The 19479-nt window shown below is 35.4% G+C and overlaps 1 protein-coding gene across 13 annotated transcripts in view; it reads right to left on the reverse strand.

Moving 5' to 3' along the window:
* TOP3A (topoisomerase 3alpha) overlaps nt 1–19220 on the reverse strand; it is a 36334-nt gene extending 17114 nt beyond the window's left edge. For 6 of the 13 annotated variants that reach the window (XR_016044829.1, XR_016044828.1, XR_016044827.1 and 3 more), the window contains exons 1-17: nt 18806–19220; nt 18119–18297; nt 17919–17991; nt 17436–17558; nt 15528–15649; nt 15332–15404; nt 14882–14998; nt 14662–14745; nt 14335–14511; nt 13924–14052; nt 11738–11812; nt 9510–9599; nt 9053–9157; nt 8851–8885; nt 8318–8447; nt 3626–3678; nt 3444–3543 (exon numbers count right to left, since the gene is read on the reverse strand). Coding sequence is in view for 2 of the 13 variants with exons in the window: in XM_020661725.2 (XP_020517384.2) it covers nt 3444–3543; nt 3626–3678; nt 8318–8447; nt 8851–8885; nt 9053–9157; nt 9510–9599; nt 11738–11812; nt 13924–14052; nt 14335–14511; nt 14662–14745; nt 14882–14998; nt 15332–15404; nt 15528–15649; nt 17436–17558; nt 17919–17991; nt 18119–18297; nt 18806–19090 (1950 nt within the window). In the remaining 11 variants the exon portion in view is untranslated. Of the gene's footprint in view, nt 1–3370; nt 3544–3625; nt 3679–3982; nt 4058–4249; nt 4377–8317; nt 8448–8850; nt 8886–9052; nt 9158–9509; nt 9600–11737; nt 11813–13923; nt 14053–14334; nt 14512–14661; nt 14746–14881; nt 14999–15331; nt 15405–15527; nt 15650–17435; nt 17559–17918; nt 17992–18118; nt 18298–18805 lie in introns of those variants that run through there. The other 7 variants (XR_016044836.1, XR_016044834.1, XR_016044835.1 and 4 more) reach the window with 5 other exon arrangements.
* Nucleotides 19221–19479: the final 259 nt, after the last annotated feature.

The raw sequence follows: 19479 nt of genomic DNA on the forward strand, positions 1-19479 counted from the left end.
CTTAAAAATCCATGAACAACAAATAAAAAAAATACAGTTTTGTATTGAAAATATAATAACATGCATTTTTTTGCATAAATAATCCATCAACATACAATTTTTTCAACAAAAACTTTAACAATAAAAATTTAAAATATGGTTTAATACCTCATGATAATTAAAACCTTGTCACGATTTTCACATCTTTTCGGAAAATCATCAATTTTCAAAAAATTCGATCATGAAAAAAAAAAAAAAAAAAATTACAGCAAACTCAAACAATAAAAATTAAAAATTAGGTTTAAATGTTTAATACATCATGATAATCAAAACTTTATCACGATTTTCACATCTTTTCGAAAAATCATCATTTTTCAAAAAATTCGATCATGGATAAAAAGAAATAAAAAAAAAAGTACAGCAAATTTTCAAAAAATTCGATCATGGATTAAAAAAAAAATTAACAAATTTTCAAAAAGTTCGATCATGGATTAAAAAAAAAAATTCATAAATTTTCTAAAAATTCGATCATGGATTACAAAAAATTCGATCATGGATTACATAAAATTCGATCATGGATTACAAAAAAAAAAAAAAACATAAAAAAACAAAAAATTCGATCGTGGATTACAAGAACAAAAAAAAACAATTCCATCATGGATTACAAAAAATTCAATCATGGGTTACAAAAAAAAAAAAAACACAAAAAATTCGATCAAGGATTACAAGTAAAAAAAACAAACATTTTGATCATGGATTACAAAAAAGTTGATCATGGATTACAGAAAATTCGATCATGGATTACAAAAAATTCGATCATGGATTACATAAAATTCGATCATGGATTACAAAAAAGTCGATCATGGATTACAGAAAATTCTATCATGGATTACAAGAAATTCGTTCATGGATTACATAAAATTCGATCATGCATTACAAAAAACAAAAAACAAAAAAAAACAAAAAATTCGATCGTGGATTACTAAAAAAGAAAAAAACAATTACATCATGGATAACAAAAAATTCAATCATAGATTACAAAAAACTCTATCATGGGTTACATAAAAAACAAAAAACAAAAAATTCGATCATGGATTACAAAAAAAAACAAACATTTCGATCATGGATTACAAAACATTCGATCATGGATTACAAAAAATTCTATCATGGGTTACAAAAATAAAAAATAAAAAATAAAATTCGATCATGGATTACAAGAAAAAAAAACAAACATTTTGATCATGGATTACAAAAAATTCGATCATAGATTACAAAAAATTCTATCATGGGCTACAAAAAAAAAAAAAAAAAAAAAAAAAAAAAAAAAAAAAAAAAAATTTGTTCTTCACAGAGTCGTTTTACATAAGCGATTTTAACTCAAAAATTCACCTCCAAGTGAATAAATTACATCCAATTGACTATATTTTCTGATAAACAACAATATAAGGAATCAAAAACCTAAATTTTTAACACATTATTTCTAATATATCATGAAAACAAAATCAAAAGGCGGAAAAAAAAAAAAAAAACAGCGGAATTTTTTTCCCCTGACATCTCACTGTTCATATCAAATTTCTTGCTGTAATTGACCAGATTACGTAAAATTAAAAATTTTAAATCATACTAGACACAATAAAGATTAAAAACCCTAATTATTGAACTCATTTTGTTCAAAATATGCCATGAAATAAATCAAATGGCGGAAAAACAAAAAAACCCAAAGTTCTTACCTGTTTTTGTGAACCGAAGCCTTCAATCTCCAAAAAAGTCTGTTTTTCTCAACGATTTTCACAAATTAGTAACAAAATCTTTTGATTCACAGCTTTAAGATCAATATGCCAACAAATTTTGAAAGATTCATGCCCTATTTGGCATGAAATTTCAAAAATGGCGGAAACCCTAAACCCCGAATTTTTCTTGATCCAAAAACAACCAATTTTTCCACCATTAAATCGTTAAAAAAGCTGAATAAAGCTGTTTACAGCCTGAAAAACAGATCACGTGCCGAAAAAAACAAAAAAAGTGATCAAAAAATGACAAATTTGAAAAAAATCCGTGAAGAACACTGTGCAACCCGTGTTCTTCACGGACTCGCCGATTCCGCACAGTGAATCGGCGAGTCACTGTGCGGAATCGTCCGGTTCTCTCTAGAACCGGACGATTCCCGGTTTTTGAACCGATCCGGTCCCTTTTTCGTGAATTCCGAGTCGAACCGGGCGAGTCCGGTTCGACTCGGCGATTTTTAAAACGCTGATTCAAAGCTTTCAACAACATGTTGGGATCAGCACAAATGACAAAATAAGTGATCCAAAAGTGCATCTCAGCTGAGCCAACTTCAATCCAGTCGTCTTAGTAATAAGAGAGAAGTAACTATGCTAAAATTTGTGGTTAATGTAGAAAAGCCAGAGTCGAAGTGAGAATTGACCAAGTATTACTTTGACTCAGCTAACTCATTGAGACACAAAAGGGGCAGATTTAACATTTATCTTTGAATAAACATGAAGTCATTTTACTATTTAAAATAAGGGGCCCACAAAAGCTCTTGGGGCCAAACAAAGGAACCTTAAAGGAAATATTTAATTTTGAGATCCCAAAGTCTAACCCTCAAAAAGCTTCTTGTTTTAAAAGTTAAAAATCCCGTGTAACGCCATGCATCCTGGATCACCTCTTACCTCTTAGGGGAGTGATCATTCCCACATGTATTATGACCAAGAGTAAAACCCTACTAACTGCAATCTGCAGATGAAGTTGAATGCTCTAAAAGGGAAAATTTATCTATTTCTAGTAAGATACAATATAACATAAAAAGAAATGGGTTGAGACGTCTTAGTTGCTTTTTCCAGCTTGCATTGCCGACATCCTCTTCCTAGTTAAGAGTAAAAATTCATTCATGGTCTAGTGCATAGCTTTTTCAATTAAAAAAAGAATAAAAAAAACAAATGATTTACAAAGCTAAATCATTAGTAGTGACTTAATTTATGCTTAGAATACTCTGAACATAGGCACTAGGTTCCCAATCGAAAGATACACTAGGCTGACTCATTCATTATGATGCATATAATCACAAACATTGTTTCATTTTTACACACATTTTTGTGGGTGAACTCATACTACACTCTGACAGAGCTGCCTAAACTATTGACCCAATTCAGCATCTAAACAAGCACGCATAACAACAATCAGCTAGACAGGGAAGAAACTACTGCAAGAATGAGGTCAAAGTTTGACATACGTCAAGAAGATGAACACTATACAAAAACTATCTAGTGTCAAGCTACAGAAGACATTCATAATTAGTTCCTATTAATCTCATATACTGGAATTCAAAACACAAAAATGAGCATACTTGTAAAATACTATCTCAAATTCTCAGGAATGCGAAAGACAATACATGATTTTGTTTATGATAAATTATGTGCAAGTAAGATCTCTCCGGGTTATGAAGGATAGGACAGTGACTTTACAGGTCTTCTCCTGAGCACCATTTCAGATTCCTGGCACTGCTGGCAAGAGCGAACTTTTCCTCCAGCCAGATGCAGGTTATCTCCGCCGGGTGTGTTGGATCTGTATCAAACAATGCAAATCGATCAATGATGAAATTGATATGTATGTACTATTTGACTTCCTTGATTAGAGAAACTACCACCTTTCAAAGAAGATCCCCATTGTTTCAAACAGTTTTGCCTTGTGTGACTTCACCTGCAAAGGCATTTAGAATGCCAATTTCCTCTTATTCAATGACATAACATGGAAACTGAACAAGTAAACATAATTTCTAAGTAAAAGTACAGGGCACAAGATTGTCAAAGGAGCAACAAAAGTTCCTGCTAAAATTCACTCATAAGATAATAAATAGAAGAGAATTAAATGACATAATTGTCTAAATAATGTATCGGACCCCCCCAGTGCATTGAGTCAGCATCCCGCATTTGATAACCTTCATTACATTATTGACTTATGACTCTTTAATAGGATACATGAGGACATAAAAGTCAACCATATATCCTGTTCGTGACACTATAATGAAATGGAACCAAAGCAGTGAGAATAGTAGCCTTTGCAGGGGAAAATCCACTTCCTGTCATGTACGAAAATGAATAAGAATTAAATTACCCTTATAATTATATAACCAAATAAGGAGAAAAAAGCCTAAAAGGAAGGCAATTTGTTTACTAGATTGGAAGTGTGTATTAGGCCTAATACTTTTCAGTACCTAGACTTTATGTTCTTTTTTTTTTACTGATCTATTATATATCCAGAAAAAGATTACCAATAAGAACGTGTTTGTGGCTCTTAGCAACATTTCTGTACAAGATAGTGTTATCTACAGTCCGTCGAGCATGCCATATAATGGAGAACCGAGAGTCTCAATGCAATCCAAGGAGACATTGGAACAACTGTAAATGAACAGAAGGCAAACATGTAACTATATCACATATTTATTCTAATAATATCCAAGTGGATTGCAACTTGGTCCATTTTTCAATTTCTATAATCTCTTACTTTCTCTGCATTGTAAAAACCTACAGTGTGAAAGATGTCAAGATTTATCATATCAAAGGAGCAACCAATCCAATAGATGCTTTACATCTTGATAACAATGTAGCAGAGGGAGATCAAGTACTCTTCCTGCATGATTGAGGATGACATCTTCATGTATACAGAGATGACATTATCCATACGGATGTGTCAGAACCTGCAATTTCTTGAGGGCATTTACTCGGCTTCTCAAGCAGAGATTTGACACCCATATTAAAGGGGTTCAGGTATGATTTAAAGTTTTTTAACTAGATCCAAGCATTTTCTCGTGGCTTTCTATTTTTACAAAATCTCTTGCTAAAGGCTTGAAAATATCCAATAAAAGTGTATAATTTGTGGTGGATTTGGCTGAGGATATCATGCCTAAAATATATTTTGAGCCACAGAGAGTCAAATGTTGTGGATCTGAATTGTTTCAGCCCACAAATTAGGGTGTATTTAGTTTTCCTTCTACTTGCTTAAAAAAATAAAAAATAAAATAAAAAACTTCACAATAATCCATTTTTTTTAGGACCCCAACCCGATCTATCTCTTTTTTAGGCTGTTTGAAGATTAAATCTATAAGAGGTAGTCTTAGTTTCATTGCTGTTTCATGTGTACATATTTTCTTGATATTTCTTGAGAGATCATTATTTCGCATTCAAATGAGTTCTCTAGCAACTTGAAACTCAGTCCAAATCCTTTAATATATCGTCAGTTGTTTCTCATCTCGATCTGTGTATCCCATAAGCTATGGCAAATGAAGACTAAAAAATTCACTTTTAGGATGTGCAACTCGATAATCTCAGTATTGCTATTACTTCTGCCAAGTCAAATAGGGCGAATTATTTGCCATGATCTTGATCAAACCAAATGTTTTGCTTGGGAGATAGTTGGGCCACATTGATGGGAATCCAAAATCAACCCATCCAACTAAATTCCAATCAGATGGAAGTGAACCTGATCAAACTGTAGCCATGGAAAAAACAACGATTGGCTTCTGAACTAAATGGAAATATATATTTGGTATATTAGTGATGGTTCTCTAGATAATTAAAAGAAATCAAGGATTGTTCTCAACAAAAAAAGGAATTTGGGATGCTGAAGAACAGTTTTCTCAAGGAGATAAAACTCCACGAGTGTTCCAGCTTTAGAGAGAGAGAGAGCCAATTGTGAACAGGGCGATCATATAGCAGCTGCTTAACGGTGACAGGAGTTAATAGGGCATTAGGGTTTTGGGTATTGAGTGGACTGACTATGGCTCTAGGGTGTCCGAGGACAATTTATAATGGCTAATACTTTAGCCAACTTAAAGGGCTCTTCTAAATAAGACAATTTGTTTAAAATGAACAACGCCAGGTTGAATGTGTTTAAATTTGAAAATCCAATTATATATCCAATAATGAAGCAAGAAACAACAACAAATATGACCAACATTAGTACTATATCTACTATATATATTAAGCGAGAGGACCTCGTTTATTTATGACATGTGTCTCTTAAAATTTGAAAAGGCCCATCCCTCCTTAAAACTCTCCCATCTCACACACCTCTCCCATCTCTTTTTTTAATTTTTCTTTTTGAATTACTAAGTTTTTTCTCCTTCAAAATTTGAAAAGGTGCATTTCTCCTTAAAACTCTCTCATCTCTCCTCTCACGCACTTCTCTCATCTCTTATATTTGAAAACGTGCATCCCACAAAACTCTCACATCTCATAGCCTATCCTATCTCTTTCCTTAAATTTTACTTTTAAGAATTTTTTTTTTTTGATAATGAGTCTTTTTCCTCTGTCAAATTTTGAAAATGTGCATCTCCTTAAACTCCCGTCTCTCATCTCACGCACGTCTCCCATCTCTCATCTCACTCACCTATCCCATCTCTTTTATTAAATTTTTCTTTTTGAATTTCAATTTTTTTTTTTCTCTCAAAATTTGAAAAGGTGAATCTCTCATTAAAGCTCTCCCATCTCTTTATTTATTTTCTTTATTTTGCTCCTAAAATATCTCACTATCCTCATCTCCTTAAATATTTTTCATCTCTCATCTCTATGTCCCTTCTCACTCATATCTCACTCGATTTGAAAAGGTGCATCTATTTACCAAAAAAAAATGCATCTCTCTCTATTCATCTCTCCCATATCTCACCTATCTATCCTTACTCAATCATATCTCTCTGTTTGAAATAGTGTGTCTCTCTCTATTTAAAAAGATGTGTGATACCAAGATTTCCCAATCCCCTATATTAACGGTGCCCAATCCCTCATTTTCTCACTCTTTTCTCATCCTCTCTACTCTTTGTTATCCTCTCTATCTACTCTCTGCTTTCTACAGTCTTTGCAAAACTCTCTGCCCACTTTGATGGATCTTGGTGCCTATCCTAGTAGCTTCAATTCTTTTCTCAACAATTTTTTTTGTGCTATTATCTTTCAAACTATTTTACTTAGGTTCATATTTTCCTTTGCCTTCTATGTTTTTTAAGGGATGTTTTGTCTACTATAAGTTTAATAAAACGAATTGCATCTCATTTTTAGTTAAATATCATTATTTAATAATTGCAATGAACAATTTTTTGTTTGAATTTTTTAAGTATGTCATGAACACTAATTTTTATGGCAGTCTATAAAGAGACCGTTTACCTTTTATACATGGAGGTCACAATTATTCTCACTCATTAGATATCAAATTGGATGGCTTCGGATAAGTTATGAAGTTTGAGATTTTATTTTTGGAACTTTGTGTCTCTCAATGACACTCTTACAACCACCCATTTTAAAATTTAAAGGACAAGAATGATTAAAACCGTCATGCACAAAAGATAAATGGTCTCTTTGTAAACAAAATGGTCTCTTTGTAGACAATCCCAATTTTTATTTTTGAATTTATTAGTTTGAGTTTTTTTGTTAAGTATTGAGTGTTATAGTAAATATGCATATCTAATCAAGTTGGTGGAAATGTAATTTATACTTTGATTTTATTTTGTAATTCCTATCCATGTATTTTGTAAATGGATTGTGAGGCATGATAGTTTCACATTTTTTAATGCCGGGGTTTTCTCTAAAAATTTACTATTAATTTTTTAATATATTTTTTTATAAAACTATTTAGTTTTATTTTTGTAAAATTTATTATCTTTGAAATTAAAATTAATTCCGTTTCTTTTGGATGATATGTTGTGTTGATCGAAGTGGACTGCAAGGTATGCTAGCTTCGCGTTTTCAAATATTGGTATATTCTTTAACACTTTGCTATTAATTTCTTATCATGAATTATTCTAAATTTTTAAATTTATTTTGACAGGACTTTTAACTAATAATTGTTGTCATAAAAAATGTGACTGCTTTTTAAGATTTTGTAGTTAGAAATTTGTAATTTCTAATATTATTATATCATTTTACATATAATATTTTATTTAAGCACTAACCATATTTTTCAAGACTTTTGAATAACTATAATTTTTTTGTCATAAATTTTAACTTAATATAAAAATAATTTATAACTAATGTTTTAAGCTCCCCTCTCCATTAGCAGATCTTGCTATTTTCTTTAAATTTTAACTTAATATAAAATAATTCATAACTAATTTTTAAGTTCCCCTCTCCATCAGCAGATCTTGCTATTATCTTTAAATTTTGTCTTTAAATGATTTCTTTAAATTTGTATGCCTTAGAAAACATTTATGACATTATTCACACTACATAATATTATTTTATTTTTATTATTTATTCTCTACTCAATAATGACTTTTAAGTTTCTGTGCAACACATTGGCTGCTTACTAGCAATGCATATTGAAAAAAGGAATGGATTTGAAATGAGCTTACATCTAAGAAACAATCTTTCATCTGCTGTAAGCAAGAAGCAAGTACTTCAGATTTGGTCTTTCTGCCCTCACTAACAGCTTTCATGTCACTCTCCATAGCTGACCTCAGGTTTGGTTTCCAAAGATCCCACCTGTCAGGTTTAATGGTGAGAACATCAATCAAAAGTATAAAAATTAGAAAATACAAATAAAGCATTCTGATTTAAGAATTCAACAGAGTTTGCTAATATTATTGAACAAAATGTCGTCAACTTTTGTTATTGTGCACAGCCAGTAACTGAAAGCACCATGATAGAAATGATACAAACTGAAAGAAGGAAAAGAAGTATCAAAGCAGGAGAAATCAGAAATCATTGGGCAATGAGCATACTTTGACAATCAATAGCTATGTATGACATTTCACATGTTTATCCAAACACAAGAAAAGGCAAAAGTGCGTCCCCATTGACATGTAGCACAATCTCTTCAAAAAAAATATTATATTTGAGATAACATATACGAAGACACATCAATAAAGTTGCTGAAAGAACGTACCCCATGCAATCATAACCCATCACCAATGCCTCTCCCTATAACCAACAAAATGGTCAGGAATGCTAACGGAACCATTTCTATCAAGATATAACTTCACTGCCCAATTTACAACAAGAAAAAGGTGCACAAAAACAGTTTTACATACAATTAAGAAAGAGTTTATACTACTAAATATGAAATACAAATAAGCAGAAATGCTAACCAAAGTTGTTGGTGAGAAACGTGTGTTTGAATCCTTAATTGCATAAAACCGATCAAGAAGCTTTTTTATATGATCATGCATTGTTGCATCAGTACCGATACCTGCCTGTATACCAATCACAGAATACAAATAGAGGACCATATTTCAGAGGTTGAAAACTGTTACATCTTTTCAAATCACAAACAAGGGTGGCAATGTGCCGGGCCCGGGCTAGGCTAAAAAAAGAGATGACAAAAAATAAAAGAAAAAAAAGGAGGCCCGACCCAATTGAGCCGGGCCGGCAGTGGCCCAAGCCCTACTCCGTCTGGCCCATTACCAGCCATAGTCACAAACAACAAAACCAAGAATCAAATATCAAAACCATTAAAATACAAAACTATTAGGCAGATCCTTATTATAAAAATGCAACTTCCCTACAACAAATATGTAACTTAGCATTTGATGATCCATTCTTCACCTTGTCCATACAGCTCAACAGATCAGACTCACTTAGAAGAGGTGGGGGTCTAGTTACACTAGAATCAAGTGTCAACCTTGTTGGAATAAACTGCAAATTCAAGAAGAATATACATACCTTGCATTAGTTTTAATAAGTGACAAAAGAACCAATAGGTAAATTATTTCACATACAAACAGAACAATGGTCATGAGTATTTGATATGAGGTTTAGTCCCAATAAGTGTTTTAAACCCCACGATAAGGATCAGGAATTGCCATTCCAGATCGGGAATTGGCCGAGACCGAATCAATTCTCAAAGGTACCGGTACCGTCCCAGTCCACCCCCTAATATTTTTGGATTGCTGATTCGGAGAGATCCGGACCAAGGATCCGACAACGATATAGGGGGTGGACGATCCACCCCACCGATCCAGGTTTTGAAGCACTGGTTTCGACAGTTTTAAACCAAAGAATTGCAAAAATAATTGTTACTCTTCAGATTTGACAGCTGGTCATTAATGGCTTTAAGTAAATTTGAGTGATGAAGTGAAATATGAATACATATAGCAATATGACCTACGTAAAAGGCTGATCAGTCATCAAATCCAAGATAGGAATCAAACTCGATTGCTCTAATGCATGGTAAATCACTCATCACATGACCTACACAATTTCTTAAATATACCGGCCCGTTCCATAAAACATGATTTTATTTTATTGAAAATTAGGATCAATGCTTTGCTCGCTTTCAATATTTCTGTACCACACATTATCCTCGTATGTGTTTTCTTGTGTCTACTTGACTATCCACCTCTATTTAAAAAATTTATAGATTTTATATTTTCATTGTCATGAGAAGTTCAAGAAGAATAGAAAAGACTTTGACATAGTCTTTACTTATTTAGAGAAGCATACGATAGGCTATCTAGAGAGTTAATTTGATAGGTGTTGGAAATGAAAGGATTCTTTAGATGATATATTGACATAGTGAGAGATAGGTATGAGGGAGCGCTTATTAGTGTGAGGACAATTAGTGGAAAGACAAGTGAGTTTTCATTAATAGTAGGCCTCCATCAGGAATTAACTAGGCATCTACATGATGAGGTACCGTGGTGTATATTGTTTGCGGAGGACATAACTTTGATTGATGAGACTAGAGACATTGTCAAAGCAAACTTAAAACTTTGGAGGGATGCTCTAGAATCAAAAGGTTTTAAAATTAGCCAAACTAAGACAAAATATATGAAATGCAAGTTTAGCAAAAATAGGAGTAGAAGCAAGCAATTAGTTAAGATTGGTGGCCAAAAAGTACCTAAAAGATATTACTTTCAATTTCTTGGGTCGAGGGTCCATAAGAATGGAGAGATTGAGGAAGATATCACGCATAGAAGAAGAGTGGAAGAATGAAGTGGAGATGTGCTTCCAGAGTCTTATGTAATCATCATATACCAATGAAAGAAACTGAAAGGGAAGTTTTATGGGACAGCTGTGAAACTGGCCATGCTTTATGGGTGTGTGACTACTCATGCTTCCGGAATCTTATGTGATCATCAAATACTAATGAAACTAAAAGAGAAGTTCTATAGGACCGCTCTAAGTCCAGATCAATGACAGAAGAGCCATAAATTCTCAACTAAGGGGATGCATGTCAAAAAATGATTGTCATTGTATATACAAAAATGGGAGATAATAATTAATAATGCCTAGATAAGAGGAGGATAAACCAGACATCCCTTTATGGTAAAGTATTTTAATTGACCTACTGAAAACATCGGCCATGATCACAAAAGGACATGGGATAAGGGGCCGAGAACTCAGGAGGCTAGAAAGAATACTCGGAGGAACCATTGATTGGGACAGAAAAATACGGAGACAATAGGCATTTGAGAAACCATTTCCGACATTTGCAACAGAAACACATAACATTTGAGATGTTGTTCAGGACCAATCCAAATGGCCGTAGGCCTTTTGATGGTCACATTCACAAAAAACTATAAAGAAAATGGAATGGGGACAATCCTTGTAACAAGGGCATGTTTGAATGTTTCAGGTTGTCCTCTATGGATTAGGTGGCGATAGTTTTCGTAGAGTGGGAGTGAAGGTGAGTTACACGACAGGGTGAATTTTCTCTACAAGTATTTCAGGTCTTTCACTGTCATTTTTAGTTAAAAGTTATAAAGTAAAAACAGCACAACACTTTGATGTCACTTAAAACTAAAACAGCATGATATGAACAAGCAAACAACCTGTTGCCCAAAAGCATAAGTTGGAATCGTTGATCCTCCCCAAGACTCAAACCGATAGACCTCCAAGTAATTTTTCTGCAGTAGACAACAACTTTTTGATCAAAAACTTGAAAAATCTCACAAGGTACCACATTTTCTTCAAATTAGGACCATTGGGAAAATATATCCTAAGAATAGAAAAAGGAGCACTCTAAGCCAAAAAAAAAATTGTTTCAAAAGAAAATATATTCAGACAAGGTGATGCTAGAAAAACAAAGCAAGTAATTGCAATCAGATCTTCCCAAACTCCCAACCTCCAAATATTAAACCCAAAGGCATTTTCCGCTCCTCGCATTGGCAGGAACAAACCCACCGAACAAGACCATTGAAACTTAATTTTTACTGATATTATTTTGTTTTTATCAATGAACGAAAATCCGACCGCCTTGCAGCCTAAGCAGACTGGCCAACAAACCACCTAGCCTAGGCTGGGCAGGCGCTTAAGCAGTTTGGGCGCCGACCTAGTGCCATCCCTAAACAAAAATATTCAAATCCACCCAAACAAAAATAAAGTCCAGTATTGCCCTTCTCTCTCTCTCTCTCTTGACATATCCTCCAAGTGTTCAAGACACCTCTCTCACAAATATAGATCCAAAAGAGAAAAATAAGATGATCTTTAAGAATTTTATACAAGACCTCATGCACACACATATGTGCACAAGCATCTACACACTGAACACATACACGCACATTCACAAAACACACACACACACACAAAAAACAACATATGGCCCCTACCCAACCCCGTTCCCTTAAGGCTGCCCAGGTATTTGGGCATCTGCCTTTTTACAATTTTCATTCTTTTGTCTTAAAATATATCAGTTCCACAAACGAGAATTCATAATGTAAGCCCCTCTTCATTTTATACGAGTAGCTGGGGTCTATGCATCCCCATGAAAGAGTCAAAGCTCGTAATGTTTGCAGACCCTAGGAACTCTTCTTTTATAGGATGTCCCAACAGTGTTTCCAGAATAAAGAGGCATTTGTTAGCCTATTTGGCATGCTTCTGGGTGGTTGCATGCATCTCTTTATCTGTTGTCATGGAATTTGGAAGCCATCACGAATAGCAGGATATTCAGTTTTTTCTCTTCTTTTTTTTCAGGTATGCATATCCTCAAGGATGGAACATTTAATACCTTTCAGTTGAGTTGTCAATTTGAAACCTCACATGATGTTCAGAAGTAAGAAGCAAGAGTTTCAATTTGTTCTAAGAAGTTTTAGGTACAATGATTTGGAATTGTCGATATGCAGTGGTTGGTAGGTGTTAGTTTAGAAGAATGCAGCGGATTGCAAAATCCATGTGAATCCCGTCGAAGTGATAAGGGACTCGACATTGGTCAAAAGTGTATTTAAGGTACCCTAAACTTGCAGGGCTGGTAAATTTAGAAGGAAAAAACTTTTTCGAATTTGTACAAGATGGATTGAAAAGTGGCCAAGTTCTTAGACTTCTAGTACACTAAAAAGTTTAACAGCATCGAACAGGAAAAAGAACACAAGCTACCTTATAGAATCAAAATTTTCATTTTCCGAGATCAAAGATTATTAGAACATTGGCAACACCATTTACCACAATCACACACAGTGAGATTACCAGCTTCTGGATCTGTTGGCATGCACAAGTGTATGCTTTTTAGAGTACTCTTTGCTTGGAGTAATATCAAAGTGACAAGGCTGTGTCAGTAAGGTTGGCATGTTTTTTCTAATGGCCATTTTCCTTGTACCTTTATCTTAATGGTTTTCGTTTCATCATCATCATCTTCAAAGTCGTTTCCCAACTATTTGGGGTCAGCTACACGAATCCTAGCCTGCCATCTGCTCTATTTAGAGTCATACCCTCAGTGAGGTTAATCGTTTTTGTTTACCTTAATACAAAAGGATCATATAGCATACAATATTACTGATTACATACTATATATTGTATCCAGTTCCACCATGAGGAAATGAAACCACATCCCTCTGCTTATGTGCAAATGGCAGAGGAACACATCATCTCCAACTTCCACAAGTCGCACGGCCCTAACCTAAATATCAATATTATCTACAGAAAAATATTATCGAACTTGTTATCTGGAAAAACACATTTGCCAATAAAACAAATATTAACTGGCACAATTTGATCGAATGAATTATGACAAAAAAGCACTTACCTCTATAATCATGAGGCCTGATGCAACAAAAACTTCACCAGCAATATCTATTTCAACAGTAGTTCCAGCCCCAATCGCAGGCTGGGAGACACAAGCAAGAAAGTGGCGAACGACAAGCTCGTACAACCGCTAGTAGCAATATTACAATAAAATCAGAAAATGGAATACAACCAAACATATAATGACTTATTTTTAGCAAGAAAGACCTCTAGATCTTATACGAACACGATGGCTTTGGAGCCCTAGTTGAAAATGTAAAACAAAAGGAAATGCATGCTTCAGTACCAGTTTATATCCTGCATGGATACAAACAGATCCCCAGCCTTCAATTGTTCAAATTGGAAGCTCTAGGGAGCTGTTTATATCCATGAAGGGTACATCGATATCCTTCCCAAAACAAGATTCACCTACATGGTGATCTGGACTCCAACTTGATTCTCCTGCAGAAAATTTTGTTGGATGAATAGGAGGATGTGCTTTGTCATCATGCCCCCCACTACTAGGATTTCTCCAAAGACCTTCAGGAGATAAAAGACGTTGGGCATAAGAACCCCATTCAGGATGTCCTTGTTGCTCTCTCACAAGTGCCTACACATCAAACAAGCCATATAATAAATTTAAAATTAGGAACAGGTTGCTCCATACAGGCAATCTTTCAAATCAGAAACCAAGCAGCCAATTTAGTTCATCTCTCTATCAAAAGAACTAACACACTCATGAAACAAATGAGTGTAAAACCTGCAAATCTGTGTTGGGTGAGAAGCTATCAGTCTCTGTACGAGGGTAGCTGATGAACCCAGCTTGGTAGAGATCCTCTGCAACCTTTTTAGCAATAAAAAAAGATTTGCATGTATAATAAGTCATGAATGCATATAACTGAAAACACCTGAGAATTACACCAACCACCACCACCACCACCAGAACAAGAATAATAGTAAATAAATAAAATAATCCTCACCTTCATAGTGTGCTCCGAACTCATCCGAAAGTACTGTGATGCACGTTTCTGGAGCTCAAGTGTACTCAAAGGATGTGGCGGATACTTTCTCCTCTCCTGATGACTGACTTTCTTGACCTACAATATACATGTGAGAAAGTTACATAACAGGAAATTGTAGGCAGGGCATAGTATGAATATGGAAAACCTTTGGGTCATTGTGGTCGGCTGAAATGAAGGCCTGATATAGAGATACACTACGACCGACAAAAACAAGACAGGAACCTTATGGTGTGCCACCCTTTGCCATAACCGTCTATCTCTCAAATGGAAAGTTATTTCTCCATAGTCCATTTGATTATGCTGTAGTTCCCCAGAATTTAATATGATTTTTGGGAAAACACATATTATGCTGTTTCAGTACTATAATCCATCATGTAAAAGCACACGCCCCAAATACAGCCCACTTACTGTTGCTGTAGGTTCTTCCACGCACATCTCATAAATAATCAAGGCACATGAGTAATCAAACAAGTGTCCACGCCTGTAAATTTCCCACAGCAATCAAAGAGTAAATTAGGGTATGGAGATAAGAGCATGCCATCCATATTTAATAACAGATAGTATGAATTAAGTCCAATTTTTAATAACAAATAGGATGAATTACGTCCAATTGAATGTAGCTATCCCTTCATCTGTTTTATGAGAACAATTGATTGTCCAAAATTCCTCAGGCTCATGAGCTTGTATCTCCCAATATCGTTCAACAACAAATCCAAGAGTTGGGAACTGCAAATAAGAAAGAAAAAAGAAAAAAAAAAAGTTAATGCGGCATATTATAAAGCTCTGTGCTGCTGAATGTCATTCTATAATGTATTTAACGTACTCGCAGGTCTTTCTGAAGTAGTAGTCCCCAGATGGTAATCTAAGTTTGTGGCTTTACACAGATCGTGCATGTATGTATTTATATAGGAAAAGTATACAAAGAGACCATTTACTTTTATTAAAAAAAAAGTCACAATCACTCTTGTCCTTTAGATTTTAAATTGGGTGATTGTGAACATGTCATTGACTAGACGCAAAATTCAAAAAAAAATTCTCAAACTTCGTGACACACTCCAAGCCATCCAATTTGGAATCTACTGGTTATGAGTAATTGTGACCTCCTTGTATGAAAGGTAAATGGTCTCATAGTATACAACCCATTAAATTCTCAAACTTCGTGACACACTCCAAGCCATCCAATTTGGAATCTACTGGTTATGAGTAATTGTGACCTCCTTGTATGAAAGATAAATGGTCTCATAGTATACAACCCATTATATATGTTTGTATGTATGTATGCGCATATGTCTGCCTATGCATCCATTCCACGAAAAGAAACCCCATTGAAAAGCAGTTCCATTTAGCTCGAGTGTGTTTGAAGAAAGTTTGTCTATGTGTTATGTAGGTCTTGTGTTCGTCTGTGAGTGCATTTGATTTTGAGCCAAAACTTGTCATTTCCTGTACCACTCCCATGTTTGTTAATGTGGAGTGCTACAGGATATGGAGGGGCTGGAACATCCCACTACCCCAGAATTGAGATACCTTAGGTCCTTCCCATCCCCCCCACCCCACCCCGCCTCTCCAAAAGAAAAACAAGGTAACTGGTGGAAATAATTGTTCCGTGTGGGAGCCACCTCACATTGGGACAAAAAAATAAATAAATAAATAAATAAAAAGGTAAACCCCCCCCCCCCCCCACCCCCCGATGCCCTAAACTTCTCTTATCACTCTTCCCTTCTCTCACCCCTCTCATTCTTGCCCCACCGCTCTGCAACACCATTTATCACTCTTTCCACTTTCTCTTGTCACTCTTCCCTGATACCATGATAGAAAAGCTTGAAGAGAAAGGAGTGAGTGCCCTTAATCTCACTTGGGGAGTCAGTGCCTCTCTCTTTTAAGTACATATAATTACATTGTATAATTATGTCCTTGACTATGATGATCATGACAATATGGCACAAAACAGCATTTAAAATGACTACACTTATGTATTATACATTAAATTCATATTCTTAACAAATACAACAGACACATACTTTCATGGAAGGTAATTGTTGTTTTAGTTTTATATATAACTGAAAATGGTAAGGAGGGATGCCAAAAACGGCCCTCCACTCCATCATAGAGAAAAACCTGCCACTTCATAAGCACTTTGAGGATCATATCTCTCACATTCCTTGCCCGTCAAATTACTTTCCAAAAATCCCCTTCCACTAACAAGGGCGCTCAAGAGTAACTAATCATGATTCTGATTCTCAAAAATAGAGGTTTTATGTCAGCCATTGTGGAGTCTAACAACAATTTCATGCCTAATTTCACATACAGTACATATACAGTCTTAACAAAGTTAGTGCAACATTTACTAGGCATGCTAAAGGATCAAACATCAGTTAAACTAATGGAATGAGCAAAACCTGTGGCTTATTAAATGGAACAAGAATTAAAGGTCGGAAATTTATTATTCATTAAACAGAGTACAGTAGCTTGAATAGGTCACGAAATATATGTGAGAATAACATCATCAGCATACCTGGCAAGGACCATAACTGACAATGACATTCTTATCATCGTCACTGATATTAAGCACAAATGCATTTTTCAATAGCATAGTCTGGAATCTGGTGAAGGATGCACCAATCCGAAGGTCAATTTCCTATCACAAATCACAGCCATCAGGAATCCAGTGCCCCACATAACCAAAAAATAGGTGATACAACAGAAAAAACTAATAAGAGCCCAAATAACTAAGTGACCCAAAATTGCATCTATCCTTGAAAGAGGACAATAAGCTCCTTGTAGGGTATGCAGCATCAGTTGAAGGCATCATTCCATTGACTGATGGTTTGTTAAAATATAGGAATACGCAATATAAAACAATTTTTAGACAAGCCATCGTTTTTCAACATAGACAACAGTTAACTATATCAGACACAAAACAGAATAAGAAGAACTTAAAGAATATTGGAATAAAAACGATGGTACATGAAGAACTAAGGTTTATGTGAACCCAAACCTGCCTAGCATCAACAGCATCAGAAAATAGCTGGTTGGGCCGACCCAGATTTTGCACAGCATGACGAATTTCCCTGATGGAAGCGAGAGGGAGAAATCACAACTTAAGGACAAACAATATTGTAGTAGAGATGGCTGGAAAATTGCCTTTCTCCCATAAAATGCGTAAATAAGAAGGCAAAGGAAAATGCATTAAGGAACCTGTCAATTAAAGCTGAAAAATGAGCCCTCCATATGTCAAGATTACGGTTTGCTGTTGTGCAAACTTCGACCACTTCAAATGCGATGTTTTCCCCTTCTCTATCGCAGTCTAGCCACAGTACAAGCCACTGGCACGTCCTAGCCTCTTCTTCCAAAGTTCGCTTGATGTCCAGTTTGTCCTGCATTGAAAAAAAGCATAACAAATCATTCCATTTCTCAATGGAGAGAGAGAGAGAGAGAGAGAGAGAGAGAGGGAGATTGTTGTCTCTATTTATCTGATAATAGAGATGGATTTCTCACAGAGAGAGAGAGAAACAAAGAGAGATTATTTACATGTTTCTTGCGCAGACAGGTCCGAATGTATAGTTTGCATTTTTTGTAGACAGATAGATTGAGAAGAAAAGGGTGAAACACAGGGTTTTCATCATCTGAGAATTGGAAAATTGCTGGATTTTCTTCCTTAGACAGAGTACTGCGAATTTATAGTCATGGCTCTTTGCAGAGAGACAGAGCACAGAGAGAGAGAGAAATAGAGAGCGAGGGAGAGTGGGTTTTCTTCATCAGAGGAATTGAGAAATCACATAGTTAAGAGAGAGAGAGATTGTATACTTTGTTCTGAGATAAATAGAAAATAAAGAAATTGGTGGGTTCTGAGAGGTTTTAGAGAGAGAGAGAGAGAAATCGGACCTGGGGTACATGCTTTTGAATAGGGGCAGAGAAGAGGTCAGCAGGGTCACAGGAATGCCATTTCTTGTATCTCTCATGAAAAACAATCTCCATGAGATGGCCTGTAACAGAGGTAAACAGCATGTGACATCGTTGCCCCCTTATCGCATGCTCGAACTCATACACCTTATTGTACCTCGATCTCCCCTCTCTCACTCTAAGCCGGCCTTGAGAGAGAATGCCTGCAACTGCCTTTGCCACTGATGGCTTCTCTGCAACATTCAAAACCCTAATCCCTTCCCTCATAGGCCCTTCAGAAACTTCAAACAAAGAGAACAATCTGCGCAGATGAGAGAGAGAAAGAGAGAGAGAGAGAGAGAGAGTAGTGAAGACACTTGTAGCGAGAGAGGGAGAGAGAGCCGTGAACAAACTTGCAGAGCGAGAGGGATCCATTCCCGCCCAAACTAATAAGGGTCCTGATTTGACCTTGCGAGACGCCAAGAGATCGTACTCTCGAGGGATCAAATTGTTCATTCGCTCGTTCGGCCAATACCCCGTCCCAAATACCTGTCATTTCTTATATTTTCCGGAAGGTCCTCTGTTATGCTCACGGGAGATCACATTGTATGACTACTCAGTCAGGCACGAATGGATTTATAGATCTCAAAATTTGCAATCCACTTGAAAATCATGAA

Source organism: Amborella trichopoda, chromosome 11, assembly GCF_054954075.1.
Source record: "Amborella trichopoda isolate Santa Cruz 75 chromosome 11, AtrichopodaSantaCruz75HAP2 v2.0, whole genome shotgun sequence".
In the NCBI taxonomy this organism is placed as follows: Eukaryota; Viridiplantae; Streptophyta; class Magnoliopsida; order Amborellales; family Amborellaceae; genus Amborella; species Amborella trichopoda.